This window comes from Entelurus aequoreus, linkage group LG09 (genome assembly GCF_033978785.1).
Source record: "Entelurus aequoreus isolate RoL-2023_Sb linkage group LG09, RoL_Eaeq_v1.1, whole genome shotgun sequence".
NCBI classification, from domain to species: domain Eukaryota; kingdom Metazoa; phylum Chordata; class Actinopteri; order Syngnathiformes; family Syngnathidae; genus Entelurus; species Entelurus aequoreus.
In genome coordinates, this window is record NC_084739.1 from 10,585,268 (window position 1) to 10,610,745 (window position 25,478).

The following is a 25,478-nucleotide window of genomic DNA, read 5'->3' on the forward strand; positions in this document are numbered from 1 at the left end:
TAAAATAAGATAAATAAATTAAAAACATTTTCTTGAATAAAAAAATAAAGTAAAACAATATAAGAACAGTTACATAGAAACTAGTAATTAATGAAAATTAGAAAAATTAACTGTTAAAGGTTAGTACTATTAGTGGAGCAGCAGCACGCACAATCATGTGTGCTTACGGACTGTATCCCTTGCAGACTGTATTGATATATATTGATATATAATGTAGGAACCAGAATACTAATAACAGAAATAAACAACCCTTTTGTGTGAATGAGTTTAAATGGGGGAGGGAGGTTTTTTGGGTTGGTGCACTAAATGTAAGTGTATCTGGTGTTTTTTATGTTGATTTAAAAAACAAAAAAAACAAAAAAAAAACGATTCCGATAATTAAAAAAAACGATACCGATAATTTCCGATATGACATTTTAAAGCATTTATCGGCCGATAATATCGGACATCTCTAATTTATTTACTTTCCCTAAATATCTAAAAGTATTCATATTTTCTTCATGTCATATTATGCTCCTTCCAGTGCTGTTTTTTTAAGTTTTACTTTTCATCCAATCAGAATTCGGCTAGCTTATGTTGCCATGCTGCACCAAATCTGCCCGAGGCCTTCAGAATCAACAATGCAGGCGTCCGTGCACTGTAAGGGAACGGGGTCATACAGTTGATAGACAGTTGCGATAGCCAATCAGATCAAGAGTTGTTGTCAGTAAGTCTGTCTAGCTGGCCTCACGTTGAACGCGTCCTGTGACTGGATACTCACCGGCACCATTAGCGGATGAACACATAGAGTTGATAGACAGTTGCGATAGCCAATCAGATCACAAGTTGTTGACAGTAGCTGACAAGAGGTTCCGCAGCCTCCGAAGCAGAACCTCCAGGTTCTGTAACAGCTTCTTCCCTCAGGCCGAAAGACTCTTGAACGCATCATAATTATCCCCTCAACTCCCCCCAAAATGGATTAACTCGCTGGAATAAAAAAGACAATATAACTTACACTACCGTTCAAAAGTTTGGGGTCACATTGAAATGTCTTTATTTTTGAAGGAAAAGCACTGTACTTTTCAATGAAGATAACTTTAAACTAGTTTTAACTTTAAAGAAATACACTCTATACATTGCTAATTTGGTAAATGACTATTCTAGCTGCAAATGTCTGGTTTTTGGTGCAATATCTACATAGGTGTATAGAGGCCCATTTCCAGCAACTATCACTCCAGTGTTCTAATGGTACAATGTGTTTGCTCATTGGCTCAGAAGGCTAATTGATGATTAGAAAACCCTTGTGCAATCATGTTCACACATCTGAAAACAGTTTAGCTCGTTACAGAAGCTACAAAACTGACCTTCCTTTGAGCAGATTGAGTTTCTGGAGCATCACATTTGTGGGGTCAATTAAAACACTCAAAATGGCCAGAAAAAGAGAACTTTCATCTGAAACTCGACAGTCTATTCTTGTTCTTAGAAATGAAGGCTATTCCACAAAATTCTTTGGGTGACCCCAAACTTTTGAACGGTAGTGTACGTCCATAAACGTGGATGCATATGAAAAAGTGCAATATATTTATCTGTACAGTAACCTATTTATTTATTTATATATGCACCTTATTGCGTTTTTATCCTGCACTACCATGAGCTGATGTAACAAAATTTCGTTCTTATCTGTACTGTAAAGTTCAAATTTGAATGACAATAAAAAGGAAGTCGAAGTCTAAGAAGTCTAAGTAGCCTATCTAGGTAGCCTGATGTTAACGAGACTGTGACTGGATACTCACTTGTCACTCCAAAGTGAGTATCCAGTCACAAGTTTCAATTTAGCAGGAAGCAGGAAGTGTCGTGGTGTAGCCATACCGGGCTAGCAGAGAAGGAGAACAAAACGTTGATTAGGTGGCAGATTTATATTTGCAAGGCCATTTTCAAGAAGGATATTTAAAGACAAATTACATCTTGTGAGACGATGTCGGCCAACCCCAGGATCTCGCTCAGCTGTTCTGGCGATGAAATGGGGGAAATGCCCGCCATTTCCACTCGAATAAGCCGCAGACGAGGGGTACCGCTGGCTCATACGGCGTCGAATAGGTGCTACAAATTGTGCTTTTAAGGTTTTTTTGCAATTTTAATTTAGACAGTATCACGTAAGATATGTTTTAAATGCTGATGCGGGTTTATTGATTTTTAAATGCGCCAGAAAATAACCCGTTCTGTACACGGTTGAGGTGATTCAATGCCCAGTAGTGCGTAAATGTGTTCCTGTATAGCAGGAGTCACCAACGCGGTGCCCGCGGGCACCAGGTCGCCCGTAAGGCCTGTTCTAAAAATAGCTCAAATAGCAGCACTTACCAATGAGCTGCCTCTATTTTTTTAAATTTTATTTATTTACTAGTGTGTTCCTAACTGTCGTGCGGGTTCTCAGGACCATCCAGGGAAGACATTGTCGTGAGACGGTTTAGACTTCTTTATTATTTCAATCACAGAGTCTTTTGCATGCTTTTCAGCAGATGCCTTTTTTCCTCACGTGAGCACACGAATGGTTTTTCCTCCCGTCCGCCCACGAATGGTTTTTCCTCCCGTCCGCCGTCTGCTTTTCAGCAGCACGTCGCCGTCGTTTGCGTGGCAGCAGAGGATGGTTTCCTCCCGTCCGCCGTCTTTCTCCGTCTCCTCCCTTGATGTTCACGTCTCTCGCCCTTTTATACGGTCCGAGAGGGTGATTGCACTGTCCACAGCTGCGCGCTCCACGCACCTTATGCTGATTGCGGCGTCGCTCCCAGCGCGCCCCACCTTGCCGCTCGCTCGTCCACGCCTCCTCACCGCCATCTTGGAGCGGGCGCCGTCGGTCCGCCGGCCCCGCCTCCCCACAACTAGCAAGCTGGTCTCGCTTTGCTCGACATTTTTAATTCTAAGAGAGACAAAACTCAAATACAATTTGAAAATCCAAGAAAAGATTTTAAAGACTTGGTCTTCACTTGTTTAAATAAATTCATTAATTTTTTTACTTTGCTTCTTATAACTTTCAGAAAGACAATTTTTAGAGAAAAAATACAACCTTAAAAATGATTTTAGGATTTTTAAACACATATACCTTTTTACCTTTTAAATTCCTTCCTCTTCTTTCCTGACAATTTAAGTCAATGTTCAAGTATTTTTTTTTATTGTAAAGAATAATAAATACATTTTAATTTAATTCTTCATTTTAGCTTCTGTTTTTTTGACGAAGAATGTTTGTGAAATATTTCTTCAAACTTATTATGATTAAAATAAAATAAAAATATTCTGGCAAATCTAGAAAATCTGTAGAATCAAATTTAAATCTTATTTCAAAGTCTTTTGTTCTGGAAAATCTAGAAGAAATAATGATTTGTCTTTGTTAGAAAAATAGCTTGGTCCAATTTGGTATATATTCTAACAAAGTGCAGATTGGATTTTAACCTATTTAAAACATGTCATCAAAATTCTAAAATTAATCTTAATCAGGAAAAAATACTAATGATGTCAGATAAATTATTTATTTTATTTTACATGAGTTATTTGTACAAACATGGTGCAAAGTAATTCAGGATTTGTTAAAAAATGTTAGTGGCTAGCTAGTTAAAATAGGATATTGTGATTTCACAAGACTGTCTTAGAAGTGATCATTTGAAAATGTTCAATTTGAAAAATGTGCACTTAGAGAAAATATAAAAATAAAGTGTTGCATATTGATATTTATCTGTTTATATATATATTTAAAGTGAGAAATCATTAAGATGATCAGTGTTTCCACAAAGATAAATATCATTAATTATTAATAATAACAGAGTTAAAGGTAAATTGAGCAAATTGGCTACTTCTGGCAATTTATTTAAGTGTGTATCAAACTGGTAGCCCTTCGCATTAATCAGTACCCAAGAAGTAGCTCTTTGTTTCAAAAAGGTTGGTGACCCCTGGTGTATAGTATTTGTCCAGCAATGGTCATGTGGTGACATCAAGGATGGTATTTTGAGAGGTAATCATTGAAGTCAGACACCACTGAAGTCCTAGGTGGGAAACGCACGGACCGCCACGGTCCTAAACACAAAACTTCTCCCAAATCGGCAGCTAGACGGCGTGCTTGGAGGACACTGAATCAGGTCACCTGTTGTGTTGAATCCCCGCAGCATGCAGCCCACTTACTGGGTATATTTTTAGGGCGCCGCTCGGCTCAAACACCGGAATAAAAATGTCATGTTCTCATTCTCTCTTTCCAGGTTGGACCTTTGCTCAAAATGATGATCAAGGGACGATACGAGGATTCTCAATCAGAGTCTGACTCCTGAAAGTATTCACACAAACTGTGCGTGTGTGTGAGTGTGTGTGTGTGTGTGTGACTTTGGACTATATCGCTGCATGGCAATAAGCGGCCGCCTCGAAAACCATCGTGCTTCTCAGAGTGCCATCGTCTTTTTTTTTTTTTTTTGCAAATCTCATGGGAGTTTACCGTACTTGAACAAATCTTTTTTTTTTAAAGAAATTATTTATATGAGTTGCTTTCTTCTCCGAAGGCGTGATTGTTAACGTGAAATGTGGACGATACATTTGGAGGAACCTGGGTTTTACACCACTAGTGAAGGAGTCCTGCTGAGGAGGATGTGTCAGTTAGCTCACTCGCGGGCTCCCGTTGTTATTTGTACACGTTAGCCGTGAGTAATATGACAATTCATATCTCGTAAGGCCTCATTAAAACCCAAGTGGACAACAATATCGCTTGATGATGTGTTTGGAGATCATGTACGGAGAGTAGATGTCCAAGCATGGGCACCTTCTCTGCACCAACGTAGTGGATTATGACATCATTATTTAAAAAAAAAAAAAAAAGTTTTAAAGTGGTTAAGCCAAATAGAAAAAAAAAAAAAAAATCTTGGTAACCTACAAACCCCAAAACCAGTGAAGTTGGCACGTTGTGTAAATGGTAAATAAAAACAGAATACAATGATTTGCAAATCCTTTTCAACCTATATTCAATTGAATAGACTGCAAAGACAAGATATTTAATGTTCAAACTGGAAAACTTTATTTTTTGCAAATATTAGCTCATTTGGAATTTGATGCCTGCAACATGTTTCAAAAAAGCTGGCACAAGTGGCAAAAAAGACTTGAGAAAAGTTGAGGAATGCTCATCAAACACTTATTTGGAACATCCCACAGGTGAACAGGCTAATTGGGAACAGGTGGGTGCCATGATTGGATATAAAAGCAGCTTCCGTGAAATGCTCAGTCATTCACAAACAAGAATGGGGGCGAGGGTCACCACTTTGTCAACAAATGCCTGAGCAAATTGTCCAACAGTTTAAGGACAACATTTCTCAACAAGATATTGCAAGGAATTTTTGGGATTTAATAGTAGATTTTATTTGTAAAAAGCACTTTACATTGAGCAAACAACCTCAAAGTGCTACAGCGTATCAAAATAAAAATAATAAAGAATAAATAAAAACTAGAACAGCCAAATAGCTAAAACTAGTGTGCATATATCTTAAAAAAGGCCTTTCCAAAAAGAAGGGGTTTTAAGCCTTTTTTAAAAGCATCCACAGTCTGTGGTGCCCTCAGGTGGTCAGGGAGAGCGTTCCACAGACTGGGAGCGGCGGTACTGGATCAAAAAGCCACATCGGTGTGTAAAGGATATCACCACATGGGCTCAGGAACACTTCAGAAAACCAATGTCAGTAACTACAATTTGTCGCTACATCTGTAAGTGCAAGTTAAAACTCTACTATACAAAGCAAAAGCCACTTAAACAACACCCAGAAACGCCGCCGGCTTTGCTGGGCCCGACCGAGCTCATCGAAGATGGACCGATGCAAAGTGTAAAAGTGTTCTGTGGTCTTGACGAGTCCACATTTCCAATTGTTTTTGGAAACTGTGGATGTTGTGTCCTCTGGACCAGAGAGGAAAAGAACCATCCGGATTGTTATAGGTGCAAAGTTGAAAAGCCAGCATGTGTGATGGTATGGGGGTGTATTAGTGCCCAAGGCATGGGTAACTTACACATCTGTGAAGGCACCATTAATGCTGAAAGGTACATACAGGTTTTGGAGCAACATATGTTGCCATCCAAGCAACGTTATCATGGACGCCCCTGATTATTTCAGCAAGACAATGAATGCCAAGCCACATTCTGCACGTGTTACAACAGCGTGGCTTCATAGTAAAAGAGTGCGGGTACTAGACTGGCCTGCCTGTAGTCCAGACCTGTCTCCCATTGAAAATGTGCGGTGAAGCCTAAAACACCACAAGGGAGACCCCCGGACTGTTGAACAACTTAAGCTGTACATCGAGCAAGAATGGGAAAAAATTCCACCTGAAAAGCTTCAAAAATGTGTCTCCTCAGTTCCCAGTGTTGTTAAAAGGAAAGGCCATGTAACACAGTGGTAAAAATGCCAACTTTTTTACAATGTGTTGCTGCCATTAAATTCAATGTTAATGATTATTTGCAAAAAAAATAAAGATTCTCAGTTCGAACATTAAATATCTTGTCTTTGCAGTCTATTCAATTGAATATAAGTTGAAAAGGATTTGCAAATAATTGTATTCTGTTTTTATTTACCATTTACACAAGGTGACAACTTCACCGGTTTTAGATTTTGTAGTTATAAAAATAACATTGGCCAAATACGGTAGAGGTCAGTTGTAAATTGACAATTCTGACTCATGACTGCCCCTACAGGTTTGGAGTGTGGAGTACAATACCCATCAAAAGTTTGGACACACCTTCTAATATAATATAGCATGTGAACGTGTGTTTTGACATGATTTAAGTCCAATAAAAAGCAAATTATTGAAGATCACATTTTTGTTTGGGATAAAAAAATTAAATACTTGGGTTTATGTGTGAAATAAACGCGGTTTTATTAACTGATGGATGCCTGTTTTGTGCTTTTGTTTGTCCAAGTAAAGAATGCCTGATGGCGTAGCTCAATAACATGGCTGAATAAAAACACGACAGTAGTAGTAGTAGTCTACAAAATTAGTATTTACTATAAATTGCGTGGTTTTTTTTTTGTTAAAGCAAAAGTTTACAACTTCAGTCAATAGCCATTCAGTGCTTTATAGCAGGGGTGGGGAACTTATCAGTCACCATTTCAGTTGTTTACTGAATTTTATGATATATTATGAACATTTTGTGGATTGACAGTTTTTGTCACATTTAATTTGGTGTTTGGATTGGATGTTGCCCACCCCTGCTTTACAGTAACATCATATCAGTCGCCATTAAATTGTTAAAAGACAGTAATATTCGCGGTAAAGTATCCAGTTGCGTTACACCTGCACACCACCGTGTCAATGTTTTACAGCGCACTCCAAATACAGACAAATAAATAGAAAATATATATAAATATACACATTTTTGCAATAAAACCACCAATCACACTACAACATGTCACCGACAAACACAAATGAGCCATGATAAGGACCACTTCATCACCACTCTGGAGATCTGAAGTGTTTAGAACATAAACTTTAGGTCAAGCTTGTATGCATTGTAGAAAAGTTGCAATGAATAAATACAATCTCCAATGTAGAACAACTGTACTGGAAAAAGGAGAGTATGCACAGTACATTACCTTGAGGAACGATCATAGAATCATCTAATTAAAAGCGTTCGGCAAAAGAAACGCCCGCCAAGTTTAAAAGTTAAGTGTTTTCCACACAGGACTGCAATCTACTTGCGGAGGTGCTGCATATATATGTTTAAGAGTTCTTTCTTTTTACATAGCCATGTTTATAGTAGCTGGTACTTTTCCTTTGTATATTCTACCAGTCTCTTTGTCTTCAGATTGTCTGTTTAGTGTCTTAAACCATCAGGAATGTGAAACCAAACCCCCAAATCTTCCTTATCAGTGTTGCTAGGCAGAGAGGGGGGGGGGGGCTTTCTTTTTGTGCAAGAAGTTGGCTTTTCCGTTTCAATGTCAGATCATTTTAAGTGGACTCCGACTTAAACAAGTTGAAAAACTTATTCGGGTGTTACCATTTAGTGGTCAATTGTACGGAATATGTCTGTGCAACCTACTAATAAAAGTCTCAATCAATCAATCAATCAACTAGAGTAGCCGATATGAATGTATTGGTTAAGATGATCTCCTAAAGCTTTAGTAAAACTTGAAAATATTCCTACTCTGTCTTGATGGTCCTTGTTACTCAGCATATATGTCATCGAAAGAACTTGGGATTGACCAGTAACTTAGATTCCCTGGGAGGAAGAACTGGTCGACGCAACACTCCCTTCGCTAGATTCTTTAAAATAGGAGATCCCTCCTGTCGCGTCTTCTTATTCTCTGGCAGACCAGGTGCGTGTGAGGTCGTCGCAACGCCGAGTTGTAACGACGTTCACGGACAGTCCGTTTATAATGCGTTTGTGAGCCGAAACAAACAGGTAGCGGTCTGCCGTAAATAAAAAGGAGGTATGTGGAAACAGTGCTAAACAATGATGTCATCATATGTACGAGCAGTTGAGACTTTAAAAAATAGAAATAAAAAAAAAGCACCACTAGAATTAATTTCAATTTCCATGAAGTCATGGAAGTTCACGAGAATACCGACAAACCTTGATAAAACCTTACAAAAGAAAACTGTAACAAAAACATAGGTCGTAATGATAATAATAATAATAGGCGTATTAACCAAAGTACTGAAGATAATGGCAGCACGATTAAAAAATAAGCCACAAGTTTGAAAAGTCAAATTCAGACCAAAGCATAAAACACGTGTCAACAACACCCGTCAGTGCACTCGCTCCTGTGGCGCTCCCCGTCAATGAAATCGGTATTTCCGAGCCGGCTTGAGGTTGACGTACGTCTTCTTCATGTCTTCCGAGTCGTCCTTTTTCACCACCTGGTAGCGCTCTCCCTTGGTGGTCACCACCTGGTTGCCGTGGTAACGGACAAGCTTTTTGGGAGCCTGCGGTGGAAAAAGCACAGACACGGTGGACGGGTGGTTGAAGCCCACGGTACGACGATGAGGACTTACGTCTCTGGGGGCCACGGGCCGGTGTGTTTTTTTGTCCTCTTCGTTGTCGACCAGCATGTACCTGCAGAGAGGAGGCGTGGCTGTGAACAGCAGGTGGCGCCGTGGTGTAAAATACTTCTTTACGCAATTTCGGCCCTTCATTAGGGACCGAGTCCCTTTGGGACAGAGGACCCTATTGTATTTCTAGCTTTTTATTATTATACCGCCGCAATTTGACCCCCTTAACATGCTTCAAAACTCACCAAATTGGACACACACATCAGGACTGGCGAGAATTGCGATCTAATCAAAAAACCAAACCCCAAAACTCAAAATTACGCTCTGGCGCCCCCTAGGAAGAAAACACAGACAAAACTGCCTGTAACTCCCAGTAGGAATGTCGTAGAGACATGAAACAAAAACCTCTATGTAGGTTTCACTTGGACCTAGATTTCATACACTGACAACCCCCAGGCAAAAATCAACAGGAAGTTTGCAATTCCCCCTTCAAAACAAAAGTTGTGTAAAAACAGTCACTTTTTTTCAAAAATTATCTCCTCTTAGCGCGTTTGTCGTGTCGGCTTCAAATTAGTACAGGAGAGAGATTGAACCCATCTGATTAAAAGTTGATGAAAGAGTTTTAATTACTGCTCCGGTTTGGATTTTATGAGCCCTAAAAGTCGGTCCCGTCCATCGCTGCTTGCAGCTTTAATTCTTAGTTGTCATTAAACAGCAAAACTAGTGAGTGCTGTTTTTGGACGACTGGAGTGTGCTTCTGCCAACTCTCCCTGTCCTTTCTCTTTGGCAATGAAACAACATGACTGGCGAATTCTGCCTCACAACAGGTGGCCACAAAACATGAACCCAAACAATTCTGTACCGTATTATATTTAAATAGTGGCCATAGGCATTTAATTCCAAAGCCCAAACACCAGTGAAGTTGGCACGTCGTGTAAATGGTAAATAAAAACAGAACACAATGATTTGCAAATCCTTTTCAACTTATATTCAATTGAATAGACTGCAAAGACAAGATACTTAACGTTTGAACTAGAAAACTTTGCAAATATTAGCTCATTTGGAATTTGATGCCTGCAACATGTTTCAAAAAAGCTGGCACAAGTGGCAAAAAAAAAGATTTGAGAAAGTTGAGGAATGCTCATCAAACACTTATTTGGAACATCCCACTGGTGAACAGGTTCTACAAGAACACACTTCTACAGGAACTTGACGTTCCAGGAACCAAAAGTTGTCATTGTCATTATGGGGTACCGTGTAGGACAAAAATGAATGTATTCCGTTTTGGAATAAGGCTGTAAGAACAAAATGTGAAAAAAGTGAATACTTTCCGTGTGTATGTATGTATGTATATATATATTATTCCAATGTTGTATTATACTGAGTTAGGTGGAATTAATCCATCCATCATTCACCAACATCTGATGAAGGTACTGTAGAAACTACGTTACTAGAGATGTCCGATAATGGCTTTTTTGCCGATATCCGATATTGTCCAAATCTTAATTACCGATTCCGATATCAACCGATACCGATATATACAGTCGTGGAATTAACTAGGGATGTTAACAATTAATCGATTTTCGATTAATTGCCGTTAAGAAATTACCCGATTAAAATTAACGATTTCAATTAATTGACAATTCCGTTCTGTCACGGTCGGTGCGGTGGTTTTCTGTGTGAAGGTAATGCTGAGTTTATACCTCGCTAGTCCACACGAGGGAGTTGTTGCTTATTGTACTTTTTCCAAGCAGCAACACCATCACGTGACCAGCCCTACATGTCCGCTGTACACATGAGAGTCCACATGCGAGAGAAGAAAAACAAACATGAAGCGACGCAAGAGAAGTGCTGTGTGGGAACATTTCACCCTAAAAGAGGACGATGCAACGTGCAAAATATGTAAGGCTGTTTTGAAGTACAACAATTCAACCAGTTCGTTAAATTACCACCTAAAAAGTTTACATGCCGCTGTGCTTGGAGGAGAGAGTGGAGGCGGAGCACGGCCAGGCCAGCCCTCCGTCGCCGAAGCGTTTTCCAAAAGAAAAGCGGTGTGTGATGACGCACGGGCAGAGGGCATCACCCAGAGGATTTGCAACATGGTTGAAAAGGATATGCTGCCTATAAGCATTGTGGATGGCAAGGGGTTTCGTGAGTTGATGAACTATTGTGAGCCAGACTACCAAATCCCTTCTCGAGAAACAATAACAACCCGCATAGAGGCTCGCTACAAAAGAAAGAAAGCCGAGCTGAGCACTTTATTTTATTTTATGCAGTGACATGTTTTTCATTCAGTTCTTCTGTCAGCCTCACTTGAGCCCAAATGTTAAGTTGAATCAATGACTGTTCTTCTGCAGCAGGCTTAGGTTTACTTATTTTGCTGTTACTTACAATTTCAGGGATGTCTGCCTTATATTTTTTCAAGTTGACTGTCATATAGGCACTTTTCCCAGTTCAAGAGGGATTCAATTAATGTTGCAGCTTGCAGGCTGCTAGCCTTCTAATAGTTTGTGAGACAGACTAAGATGTGCATTGTGCATGTTGTGCACTTGATGTTACTTTATTTTTCTTGTCTTTACAGTAGTGAGTGAGTGACATGTTTTTTCACTTCAGTTCTTGTCAGCCTCACCTGAGTCCAAAGGTGAAGTTCTGCAGCAGACTGCAACAGCCAACAGGCTTACTTATTTGCTGCCTGCTGTTACAATTTTCAGGGATGTCTTCCTTGTATTTTTTCAAGTTGACAGATAGGCATTAGGCACCTTTCCCAGTTCAAGAGGGATTATATAAAATAAAGCTAGCTATTATGGCTGCTGCCACTACCAAGTCTTGCATGTGTGACAAGACTAAAGTGCACTTTATATTATATTCCTCATGTTACAAAGATGACTTACTTTTGTATCAAATAAACATTTGATTAGGGAATACAATGTCCTTTGTATTTTATACCAGCAAAATTTTGATTTTGATTTTGTACCTTATTGAGGGGAAATCTCAGATGGGGGGAAAACGCCGCTTTATCAACTAATCGATGATCGATCGATAAGGTTATCAACTATCAATTAATGAAATAATCGATAATTTGCATCCCTAGAATTAACACATTATTGTGCCTAATTTTGTTGTGATGCCCCGCTGGATGCATTAAACAATGTAACAAGTTTTTCCAAAATAAATCAACTCAAGTTATGGAAAAAAAAATACCAACATGGCACTGCCATATTTATTATTGAAGTCACAAAGTGCATTATATTTTTTTTTACATGCCTCAAAACAGCAGCTTGGAATTTGGGACATGCTCTCCCCGGGAGAGCATGAGGAGGTTGAGGTGGGCGGGATAGCGGGGGTGTATATTGTAGCGTCCTGGAAGAGTTAGTGCTGCAAGGGGTTCTGGGTATTTGTTCTGTTGTGTTTATGTTGTGTTACGGTGCGGATGTTCTCCCGAAATGTGTTTGTCATTCTTGTTTGGTGTGGGTTCACAGTGTGGAGCATATTTGTAACAGTGTTAACGTTTGAACTAGAAAACTTTGCAAATATTAGCTCATTTGGAATTTGATGCCTGCAACATGTTTCAAAAAAGCTGGCACAAGTGGCAAAAAAAAAGATTTGAGAAAGTTGAGGAATGCTCATCAAACACTTATTTGGAACATCCCACTGGTGAACAGGTTCTACAAGAACACACTTCTACAGGAACTTGACGTTCCAGGAACCAAAAGTTGTCATTGTCATTATGGGGTACCGTGTAGGACAAAAATGAATGTATTCCGTTTTGGAATAAGGCTGTAAGAACAAAATGTGAAAAAAGTGAATACTTTCCGTATGTATATATTATTCCAATGTTGTATTATACTGAGTTAGGTGGAATTAATCCATCCATCATTCACCAACATCTGATGAAGGTACTGTAGAAACTACATTACCTGAGATGTCCGATAATGGCTTTTTTGCCGATATCCGATATTGTCCAAATCTTAATTACCGATTCCGATATCAACCGATACCGATATATACAGTCGTGGAATTAACACATTATTATGCCTAATTTTGTTGTGATGCCCCGCTGGATGCATTAAACAATGTAACAAGGTTTTCCAAAATAAATCAACTCAAGTTATGGAAAAAAAAATGCCAACATGGCACTGCCGTATTTATTATTGAAGTCACAAAGTGCATTATTTTTTTTTTTTACATGCCTCAAAACAGCAGCTTGGAATTTGGGACATGCTCTCCCCGGGAGAGCATGAGGAGGTTGAGGTGGGCGGGGTAGCGGGGGTGTATATTGTAGCGTCCTGGAAGAGTTAGTGCTTCAAGGGGTTCTGGGTATTTGTTCTGTTGTGTTTATGTTGTGTTACGGTGCGGATGTTCTCCCGAAATGTGTTGGTCCTTCTTGTTTGGTGAGGGTTCACAGTGTGGCGCATATTTGTGACAGTGTTAAAGTTGTTTATACGGACACCCTCAGCGTGACCTGTATGGCTGTTGACCAAGTATTGCATTCACTTGTGTGTGTGAAAAGCCGTAGATATTATGTGATTGGACCGACACGCAAAGGCAGTGCCTTTAAAGGCCTACTGAAATTATTTTTTTTAATTTAAACGGGAATAGCAGATCCATTCTATGTGTCATACTTGATCATTTCGCGATATTGCCATATTTTTGCTGAAAGGATTCAGAGAAAATCGACGATAAAGTCCGCAACTTTTGCTCGCTGATGAAAAAAAAATCCTTGCCTGTACCGGAAGTAGCGTGACGTCACAGGAGCTAGTATTCCCCACAATTCCCCGTTGTTTACAATGGAGCGAGAGATTCGGAGCGACAAAGCGACGATTACCCCATTAATTTGAGCGAGGATGAAAGATTCGTAGATGAGGAACGTTACAGTGAAGGACTCGAGAGGCAGTGATGGACATATCTTTTTTCGCTCTGACCGTAACTTAGGTACAAGCTGGCTCATTGGATTCCACACTCTCTCCTTTTTCTATTGTGGATCACAGATTTGTATTTTAAACCACCTCGGATACTATATCCTCTTGAAAATGAGAGTCGAGCACGCGAAATGGACATTTAAAGTGACTTTTATCTCCACGACAATACATCGGTGACACACTTAGCTACTGAGCTAACGTGATAGCATCGTTCTCAAATGAAGATAGAAACAAAAGAAATAAATCCCTGACTGGAAGGATAGACAGAAGATCAACAATACTATTAAACCATGTACATGTAACTACACGGTTAAAAATTCTCAGCCTGGTAAGGCTTAACAACGCTGTTGCTAACGACGCTAAGGCTAATTTAGCAACTTAGCAACCGGACCTCACAGAACTATGCTAAAAACATTAGCGCTCCACCTACGCCAGCCAGCCCTCATCTTCCCATCAACACCCGTGCTCACCTGCGTTCCAGCGATCGACGGCGCGACGAAGGACTTCATCCGTGGGTTTGGTGGCAAGCATCGGCTAGGCGTAGTAAGTAGTCCTTGTTGTGTTGCTGTAAGTATTGTACTTAGCCGCTAATACACCGATCGATCCCACCTACAACGTTCTTCTTTGTAGCCTCCATTGTTCATTAAACAAATTGCAAAAGATTCACCAACACAGATGTCCAGAATACTGTGGAATTTTGTCAAAGAAAACAAGAGGTTTTTGTATCGGGTCGATGGGGTCCAACCACTTCCGTGGATTTTGTGACGTCACGCGCATAAATCATATCCAAAGGAGTTTTTCAACCGGAAGTGTGGCAGGAATTTTAAAATTGCACTTTATAAGTTAACCCGGCCGTATTGGCATGTGTTTCAATGTTAAGATTTCATCATTGATATATAAACTATCAGACTGCGTGGTCGGTAGTAGTGGCTTTCAGTAGGCCTTTAAGGTTTATTGGCGCTCTGTACTTCTCCCTACATCCGTGTACACAGCGGCGTTTTAAAAAGTCATACATTTTACTTTTTGAAAACGATACCGATAATTTCCAATATTACATTTTAAAGCATTTATCGGGGACATCTCTATACGTTACGATGCCTTTTTTTTTGTTTACTTATATCAAACTGCTTAAAAAGTCACCCATTCTTGTCCCCTGGGTGAGTAACCTTCTCACTTACTTCTCCAGGATGCTTTCTTTCAGTTTCTGATCTGCCACTGAAGAGATATTCTTCCCTTGATTTACCTGAGGCCATAGAAATGTTAGGTTATTTTCTAAACAAACTGAATGTGGTTATGTTGCCAAAAAAACCCTACATTAAGTGGAGAGGGGCTGAGTTGGACATCTCCCTCGATGATAAGGCGAACAGCTTCCTCCATGTCTCCTTTGGCAATAGAGAGGGCACTGCGGGCCTCGGACAAACTGCACTTGGGGAACATCTCCAGAAGGTGCTGTTCCTGAGACTCCCACTCTGACACTGGTAGCTGAAACAATGACATGAATCATTTACTTGCTACTTTCACCACCTATTGTCCATACTATTACCTTGGCTGTGGCGCCCTCTGTCTGTGATTGTAGGCACTGCATTTCACTGCCGGGTGGAGGTCCACTTGGTTTGACAGCTCTGTCCTCTGACTTTGGTGCGCTGCTTTCTCCGTCAGCTTGGACACGCACATTCACACGGTCAGTATCAGTGTAGGTGACACGATATTATAAATAATCACAACAAAACGCTACCTGCAGTCCTCGCTGTGGCGAGTGTGGACGCCAGGCTGAACATCATTTCACACACTTTGACACTGCAGCATGAAAACACTTCTTAAAGGATAAGTAAACACACATTTTTCAACAACAGTTGAAATCCACAACCGCTACAGGTTGAGATTGGATGACTACCGTATTTTTCGGAGTACAAGTCGCTTCGGAGTATAGGTCGCACCGGCCCAAAATGCATAATAAAGAAGGAAAAAAACATCTATAAGTCGCACTGGAGTATAAGTCGCATTTTTTGGGGAAATGTATTTGATAAAACCCAACACCAAGAATAGACATTTGAAAGGCAATTTGAAATAAATAAAGAATAGTGAACAACAGGCTGAATAAGTGTACGTTATATGACACATAAATAACCAACTGAGAACGTGTCTGGTATGTTAACGTAACATATTATGGTAAGAGTCATTCAAATAACTATAACATATAGAACATGCTATACGTTTACCAAACAATCTGTCACTCCTAATCGCTAAATCCCATGAAATCTTATACGTCTAGTCCGGGGGTCGGCAACCCGCGGCTCTAGAGCCGCATGCGGCTCTTTAGCGCCGCCCTAGCGGCTCTCTGAAGCTTTTTCAAAAATGTATGAAAAATGGAAAAAGATGAGGGGAAAAAAATTTTTTTTTTGTTTTAATATGGTTTCTGTATGAGGACAAACGTGACACAAACCTCCCTAATTGTTATAAAGCACACTGTTTGTATTAAACATGCTTCACTGATTTGAGTATTTGGCGAGCGCCGTTTTGTCCTACTAATTTTGGCGGTCCTTGAACTCACCTTAGTTTGTTTCCATGTATAACTTTCTCCGACTTTCTAGGACGTGTTTTATGCCACTTCTTTTTCTGTCTCATTTTGTCCACCAAACTTTTAACGTTGTGCGTGAATGCACAAAGGTGAGTTTGGTTGATGTTATTGACTTGTGTGGAGTGCTAATCAGACATATTTGGTCACTGCATGACTGCAAGCTAATCGATGCTAACATGCTATTTAGGCTAGCTATATGTACATATTGCATCATCATGCCTCATTTGTAGCTATATTTGAGCTCATTTAGTTTCCTTTAAGTCATCTCAATTCAATGTATATCTCATGACACACTATCTGTATGTAATATGGCTTTTAATTGGTTGCGGCTCCAGACAGATTTGTTTTTGTATTTTTGGTCCAATATGGCTCTTTCAACATTTTGGGTTGCCGACCCCTGGTCTAGTCTCTTACGTGAATGAGCTAAATAATATTGTTTGATATTTTACGGTAATGTGTTAATAATTTCACACATAAGTCGCTCCCCCGGCCAAACTATGAAAAAAAAACTGCGACTTATAGTCCAAAAAATACAGAAATGACTAATTACTAGAGATGGGCGAGATGGTTGAAAACTGTCACGATATAAGTGTAAAAGTATTGATATTTTGTATGATTTATCAAAAATGAGGACCAGGAGAAATATAAAATGTTATGTCATTTTTTTATTTCAAAATGTAACCTCTCTCTGTATATACAAAACCCAAAACCAGTGAAGTTGGCACGTTGTGTAAATGGTAAATAAAAACAGAATACAATTATTTGCAAATCCTTTTCAACTTATATTCAATTGAATAGACTGCAAAGACAAGATACTTAACGTTTGAACTGGAAAACTTTTATTTTTTGCAAATATTAGCTCATTTGGAATTTGATGCCTGCAACATGTTTCAAAAAAGCTGGCACAAGTGGCAAAAAAGAGAGTTGAGGAATACTCATCCAACACTTATTTGGAACATCCCACGGGTGACCAGGCTAATTGGGAACAGGTGGGTGCCAGGATTGGGTATAAAAGCAGATTGCATGAAATGCTCAGTCATTCACAAACAAGGATTGGGCGAGGGTCACCACTTTGTGAACAAATGCGTGAGCAAATTGTTTAAGAACAACATTTCTCAACCAGCTATTGCAAGGAATTTAGGGATTTCACCATCTACGGTCCGTAATATCATCAAAAGGTTCAGAGAATCTGGAGAAATCTCTGCACGTAAGCGATGATATTACGGACCTTCTATCCCTCAGAATAGAAGGTTCCTCAAAAAGCCACATCAGTGTGTAAAGGATATCACCACATGGGCTCAGGAACACTTTAGAAAACCACTGTTAGTATCTACAGTTCGTCGCTAAATCTTTAAGTGGAAGTTAAAACTCTACTATGCAAAGCCAAAGCCATTTATCAACAACACCCAGAAACGCCGCCGGCTTCGCTCATCTAAGATGGACTGATGCAAAGTGGAAAAGTGTTCTGTGGTCTGACGAGTCCACATTTCAAATTGTTTTTGGAAACTGTGGACGTCTTGTCCTTCGGAACAAAGAGGAAAATAACCATCCGGATTGTACTAAGCGCAAAGTTCAAAAGCCAGCATCTGTGATGGTATGGGGGTGTATTAGTGCCCAAGGCATGGGTAACTTATACATCAATGAAGGCACCATTAATGCTGAAAGGTACCGTAATTTCCGGACTATAAGCCGCTACTTTTTCCCCTCGTTCTGGTCCCTGCGGCTTATACAAGGGTGCGGCTTATTTACGGCCTGTTCTTCTCCGACACCGACGAAGAGGATTTCGGTGGTTTTAGTACGCAGGAGGAAGACGATGACACAATGATTAAAGACTGACTTTTCATATACCGGTAGGCTGGTTATTTTGATAACGTATAGGCGAGCATTTTGTATTACTTTGCACCGTTGTATTATTTGTACTTTGCACGAATGCTGTTCGCCATGTCAAAAATGTGAAAGTTTGATTGAATGATTGAAAGATTTATTGTTAATAAATGGGACGCTTTGCGTTCCCAAACAGTCATCTCTGTCCCGACAATCCCCTCCGTGGTAGCAGGAACCCCTATATACTACGGTAATTACACATCAAAACCCTGCGGCTTATAGTCAGGTGCGGCTAATAGTCCGGAAATTACGGTACATACAGGTTTTGGAGCAACATATGTTGCCATCCAAGCAACGTTACCATGGACGCCCCTGCTTATTTCAGCAAGACAATGCCAAGCCACGTGTTACATCAACGTGGCTTCATAGTAAAAGAGTGCGGGTACTAGACTGGCCTGCCTGTAGTCCAGACCTGTCTCCCAATGAAAATGTGTGGCACATTATCAAGTGTAAAATACGACAACGGTGACCCCCGGACTGTTGAACAACTTAAACTGTACATCAAACAAGAATGGGAAATAATTCCACCTGAAAAGCTTCAAAAATTGGTCTCTTCAGTTCCCAAACGTTTACTGAGTGTTGTTAAAAGGAAAGGCAATGTAACACAGTGGTAAAAATGCCCCTGTGCCAACTTTTTTGCAATGTGTTGCTGCCATTAAATTGTAAGTTGATGATTATTTGCAAAACAATTAAACATTAAATATATTGTCTTTGCAGTTTACTCAATTGAATATAAGTTGAAAAGGATTTGCAAATCAATGTATTCGGTTTTTATTTGCCATTTACACAAAGTGCCAACTTCACTTGTTTTGGCTTTTGTATTTTAGTAGTAATACTAGTAGCTTTGTTGATAGTAGAGTTACATATTGTTTTAGGTTTTTCTCTATTGGCATCCCTTATAATCATTAACCGTGCTTTTCTTACCTATCTATTTCCGCAAATCCCGGTATGTACGCCTCCAGCATCTCCGCAAAGATCTCCACGTCGAAGTTCTCCTCCACACTTTGCTGGGAGCCCAAATCTTGCAGAACCCCAGTGATGTAGGACAGAAGGACGTCATCCAGCGTGCTGCGTTCAGATACACACAGAGATTTAGAGTTTTGGTTGACACACACAAGAGCACACTTTCAAAATTAAACAATAAAACGTGAAGATAAGCGTTTACCTGAGATCCGCGTCGGGGATGTAAGTCTCAATGAAGTCGTGCAATGCACCGTGGATGATTTTTTGGAGGTCCATGGGGGTTTCAACTGCACAGTGGAGTAAATGCGGATGACTTGTAATGCAACGCATATGCAGATATATATATATATATATAAATAAAAGGCCGGAAGTGACCTCCCAAAATAACCAAACCCTCCCTCGGCTGTCATCAGTAGAGTCTAAATATGGCAGGGAAGAAAACTTGTTACATGAACAAGTTACAAAACCCTTCGTTACGAAACACTCCTTTTTCGAATTGTCAAGAAGAACGTACAGTAACTTTTTCAAGCACTAAAAACTAAACGCCTCAATACGCATTTAGTAAGTAATCATAACATAAATGTACAAATATGTGCTCAACAACACAAACATGTCTTCAATGAATGTTATTAGGCGACACTCCTCTGTGTTTGGTTCTTTTATGAATTTATTATGGGTCTACTGAAAATGTGACCAAATCTGCTGGGTCAAAAGTAAAACCAACAAATTTATGTCAGAAAACCAACAAATTTAGCTGAACTGCACCAATTTTGTCAAGAGGAGTGGTCAAAAATTCCACCAGAAGCTTGTGGATGGCTACCAAAAAGCGCCTTATTGCAGTGAAACTTGCCAAGGGACATGTAAGCAAATATTAACATTGTTGTATGTATACTTTTGACCCAGCACATTTGCTCACATTTTCAGTAGACACATAATACATTCTAGGGCTGCAACAACTAATCGATTAAATCGATTAAAATCGATTATACAAATAGTTGGCGATTCATTTAGTCATCGATTTGTTGGATCTGTGCTATGCGCATAGATTTTTGTAATTTTTATAAACCTTTATTTATAAACCGCAACATTTACAAACAGCTGAGAAACAATAATCAAAATAAGTATGGTGTCAGTATGGTGCCTGTATGCTGTTTTTTTCCAATAAAATACTGGAAAGGATAGAAATGTAGTTTGTCTCTTTTATCCGATTATTAATCGATTAATTGAAGTAATAATCGACAGATTAATCGATTATCAAATTAGTTGCAGCCCTAATAAATTCATTAAAAAAACAAACTTCATCAATGTTGAGCACATAACTCTTATTTGTTTGTGATAGAGTGATTGGAGCACATACTTGTTGGTCCCAAAAAAAAAAAAAAGAAGTTTGGTTGTTTTATGAATTTATTATGGGTCTACTGATAATGTGACCAAATCTGCTGGGTCAAAAGTATACATACAGCAATGTATGTATACTATATGTTGGTCTTCTGACACAGACTTGTTTCTTCAGCATTCTCCACATGTTTAAGTTGACTTAAACGTGGGGACAAGGCTGAAGAAACAAGTCCGTGTCAGAAAACCAACATGTAGTATACATACATTTTGTCAAGAGGAGTGGTCAAAAATTCAACAAGAAGCTTGTGGATGGCTACCAAAAGCGCCTTATTGCAGTGAAACTTGTAACCAAATATTAACATTGCTGTATGTATACTTTTGACCCAGCAGATTTGGTCACATTTTCAGTAGACCCATAATAAATTCATAAAAGAACCAAACTTCATGAATGGTTTTTTTGTGACCAACAAGTATGTGCTCCAATCACTCTATCACAAACAAATAAGAGTTGTAGAAATTATTGGAAACTCAACTCAGCTATGACATTATGTTCTTTACAAGTGTATGTAAACTTTTGACCACGACTGTATGTATGTATGTATGTATGTATATATATATATATATATATATATATATATATATATATATATATATATATATATGCATATATATAATATATATATATGCATATATATAATATATATATATATAATATATATATATATATATTATATATGCATATATATATATATATATATATATATATATATATATATATATATATATATATATATATATATATATATATTATATATGCATATGTATACATTTATGTATATATACATGCATATATATATATATATATATATATATATATATATATATATATATTATATATGCATATGTATACATTTATGTATATATACATGCATATATATATATATATATATATATATATATATATATATATATATATATATATATATATATATATGCGCATATGTATATATAAATATAAAAAAGGCCGGAAGTGACCCCCTAAAATAACCAAGTTTTACAAGCAGTAAAAACTAAACGCCTCGACACACATTTAGTAAGTAATCATAACACAAATGTATAAATATTATCTCAACAACACAAACATGTCATAAATGAATGTTATTAGGCGACACTTCTCTGGTACGTGCATAGTTTGGCAACGTGTTAGCGAGCTAGCGACGCGGCTATGCTAACATTTAACGCTAAACCACTTTGGTTCCTTTCGCAGAATATTACAGCCCAGATGGAGAGATGTTGTCAACATCTACTCATCGGCGACTTCAGCAATCATCTTCCCTCGCAAAGATAAGCTGTATTGTAAGTTATTTTTAGGTGTTTAACAAGCTAACATTGTGGGGGCGTCGCCAGCTAACTAGCCGCCGAGCTAATTCCTCACAATCCAGCCATGTGTTATCGAACCAGGACGCGATGCTGCCAACTTACTGCGGTCAAAAGTGTGAGGACATGAATGTTTTCCTTCTAGAATATTCCTGAGAAGACGTCAGTGCAGTGGTATATCTCTCTCGGTGTGTGTAAGCGTATATGCAATTCACAACATTGCTACGTCATTTCCTCACTTTTTTTTTTTTTTTAATTTTATAAACCTTTATTTATAAATTTACAAACAGTTGAGAAATAATAATCAAAATAAGTACAAAAACAGTACAAAACAGCGCCAGGGGGGTTGTAAATTCAAAGTAACTAATATAGAAGGCAATATATATATATATATAAAACAAACAAAGCCATAGGCTCACTCAATTTCAGTAAATAATTTAAATTTGGAGCACAGCTTCATCGTTTTCCACACATAACTTTTTTTGTTTTTGTTTTAATAAATATTTATAAATTGCAACATTTACAAACAGTTGAGAAATAATAATCAAAATAAGTACAAAAACAGTACAAAAACAGTACAAAACAGCACCAGGGGGTTGTAAACTCAAAGTAACTAAAATTGAATGCAAAATATATACAGGTATATATAACAAACAAAGTGCAAAGCCATAGGCTCACTCAATTTCAGTAAATAACTTAAATTTGGAGCACAGCTTCATCGTTTTCCACACATCATAACTGTTTTTGTTTTTGTTTTAATAAATATTTATTTATAAATTTCAACATTTACAAACAGTTGAGAAATAATAATCAAAATACGTACAAAAATAGTACAAAACAGCGCCAGGGGGGTTGTAAATTCAAAGTAACTAAAATAGAATGCAATATATATATATATATATATATATATATATATATATATATATATATATATATATATATATATATATATATATATATATATATATATATATATATATATATATATATATATATATATATATATATATATATATATATATATATATATATATATATATATATATATAGGGACGGCGTGGCGAAGTTGGTAGAGTGGCTGTGCCAGCAATCGGAGTGTTGCTGGTTACTGGGGTTCAATTCCCACCTTCTACCTTCCTAGTCACGTCCGTTGTGTCCTTGGGCAAGACACTTCACCCTTTGCCTCTGATGGCTGCTGGCTAGCGCCTTGCATGGCAGCTCCCGCCATCAGTGTGTGAATGTGGAAATACTGTCAAAGCGCTTTGAGTACCTTGAAGGTAGAAAAGCGCTATACAAGTATAACCCATTTATTTATTTATATATATATAAAACAAACAAAGCCATAGGCTCACTCAATTTCAGTAAATAATTTAAATTTGGAGCACAGCTTCATCGTTTTCCACACATCATAACTTTTTTTGTTTTTGTTTTGATAAATATTTATTTATAAATTTAAACATTTACAAACAGTTGAGAAATAATAATCAAAATAAGTACAAAAACAGTACAAAAACAGTACAAAACAGCGCCAGGGGGTTGTAAATTCAAAGTAACTAAAATAGAATGCAAAATATATACAGGTATATATAACAAAGAAAGTGCAAAGCCATAGGCTCACTCAATTTCAGTAAATAATTTAAATTTGGAGCACAGCTTCATCGTTTTCCACACATCATAACTTCTTTTTGTATTTTTTTCTTCTTTTTATATATATATATATATATATATATATATATATATATATATATATATATATATATATATATATATATATATATATATATATATATATATATATATATATATATATATATATATATATATATATATATATATATATATATATATATATATAAATATATATATATATATATATATCCATCCATCCATTTTCTACCGCTTATTCCCTTCGGGGTCACAGGGGTGCTGGAGCCTATCTCATATATATATATATATATATATATATATATATATATATATATATATATATATATATATATATATATATATATATATATATATATATATATATATATATATATATATATATATATATATATATATATATATATATATATGTATATATATATTTTTTTTTAAATTAAATAAATCTTTATTTATAAATTTCAACATTTACAAACAGTTGAAAATAATAATCAAAGTAAATTCAAAAACAGTACAAAAACAGTACAAAGCAGCGCCAGGGGGTTGTAAATTCATAGTAACTAAAATAGAATACAATATATATATATATTAGGGGTGTGGGAAAAAATCGATTCGAATTCGAATCGCGATTCTCACGTTGTGCGATTCAGAATCGATTCTCATTTTTAAAAAATCGATTTATTTTGATTTATTAAAAATTATTTTATTTTTTTATTTTATTTTTTTAATTAATCAATCCAACAAAACAATAGACAGCAATACCATAACAATGCAATCCAATTCCAAAACCAAACCCGACCCAGCAACACCCAGAACAGTAATAAACAGAACAATTGAGAGGAGACACAAACACGACACAGAACAAACCAAAAGTAGTGAAACAAAAATGAATATTATCAACAACAGTGTCAATATTAGTTACAATTTCAACATAGCAGTGATTAAAAATCCCTCATTGACATTATCATTAGACATTTATAAAAATAAAAATAAAAGAACAATAGTGTCACTGTGGCTTACACTTGCATCGCATCTCATAAGCTTGACAACACACTGTGTCCAATATTTTCACAAAGATAAAATAAGTCATATTTTTGGCTCATTTAATAGTTAAAACAAATTTACATTATTGCAATCAGTTGATAAAACATTGTCCTTTACACTATAAAAGCTTTTTACACACATCTACTACTCTGCTTGCATGTCAGCAGACTGGGGTAGATCCTGCTGAAATCTATGTATTGAATGAATAGAGAATCCTTTTCAATCGGGAAAAAAATCGTTTTTGGATCAAGAATCGCGTTGAATCGAAAAAAAATCGATTTTGAATCGAATCGTGACCCCAAGAATTGATATTGAATCGAATCGTGGGACACTCAAAGATTCACAGCCCTAATATTTGTATATATACAGTCATGGTCAAAAGTTTACCTACACTTGTAAATAACATAATGTCATGGCTGTCTTGAGTTTCCAATAATTTCTACAACTCTTAATTTTTTGTGATAGAGTGATTGCCGCACGTACTTGTTGGTCACAAAAAATATTCATGAATTTTTTTTTTTTAATGAATTTATTATGGGTCTACTGAAAATGTGACCAATGATGAAACAAAAATTGAGCTGTTGGCCACAATACCCAGGAATATGTTTGGAGGAGAAAAGGCAGAGGCCTTTAATCCCAGGAACACCATACCTACCGTCAAGCATGGCGATGATAGTATTATGCTCTGGGCCTGTTTTGCTGCCAATGGAACTGGTGCTTTACAGAGAGTAAATGGG

The 25,478-nt window shown here is 37.4% G+C and overlaps 2 protein-coding genes across 5 annotated transcripts in view; one reads left to right on the plus strand and one right to left on the minus strand.

Annotated features, from left to right (window-relative positions):
• hif1an (hypoxia inducible factor 1 subunit alpha inhibitor) overlaps positions 1 to 6,512 on the plus strand; it is a 42,795-nt gene extending 36,283 nt beyond the window's left edge. For all 3 annotated transcript variants that reach the window (XM_062058033.1, XM_062058034.1, XM_062058035.1), the window contains exon 8: positions 4,221 to 6,512. In XM_062058033.1, coding sequence (XP_061914017.1) covers positions 4,221 to 4,289 — 69 coding nt within the window. In that variant the 3' untranslated portion in view covers positions 4,290 to 6,512. The remainder of the gene's footprint in view (positions 1 to 4,220) is intronic.
• The window catches only part of cuedc2 (CUE domain containing 2), a 466,641-nt gene extending 444,372 nt beyond the window's left edge, over positions 1 to 22,269 (minus strand). Inside the window, exons 1-9 of one of the 2 annotated variants that reach the window (XR_009827226.1) lie at positions 22,138 to 22,269; positions 19,520 to 19,604; positions 19,279 to 19,422; positions 15,628 to 15,689; positions 15,436 to 15,551; positions 15,207 to 15,374; positions 15,071 to 15,135; positions 8,977 to 9,037; positions 8,017 to 8,907 (exon numbers count right to left, since the gene is read on the minus strand). Coding sequence is in view for 1 of the 2 variants with exons in the window: in XM_062058038.1 (XP_061914022.1) it covers positions 8,761 to 8,907; positions 8,977 to 9,037; positions 15,071 to 15,135; positions 15,207 to 15,374; positions 15,436 to 15,551; positions 15,628 to 15,689; positions 19,279 to 19,422; positions 19,520 to 19,593 (837 nt within the window). In the remaining variant the exon portion in view is untranslated. Of the gene's footprint in view, positions 1 to 6,729; positions 8,908 to 8,976; positions 9,038 to 15,070; positions 15,136 to 15,206; positions 15,375 to 15,435; positions 15,552 to 15,627; positions 15,690 to 19,278; positions 19,423 to 19,519; positions 19,605 to 22,137 lie in introns of those variants that run through there. The other variant, XM_062058038.1, reaches the window with a different exon arrangement.
• Between the last annotated feature and the right edge of the window lie 3,209 nt (positions 22,270 to 25,478).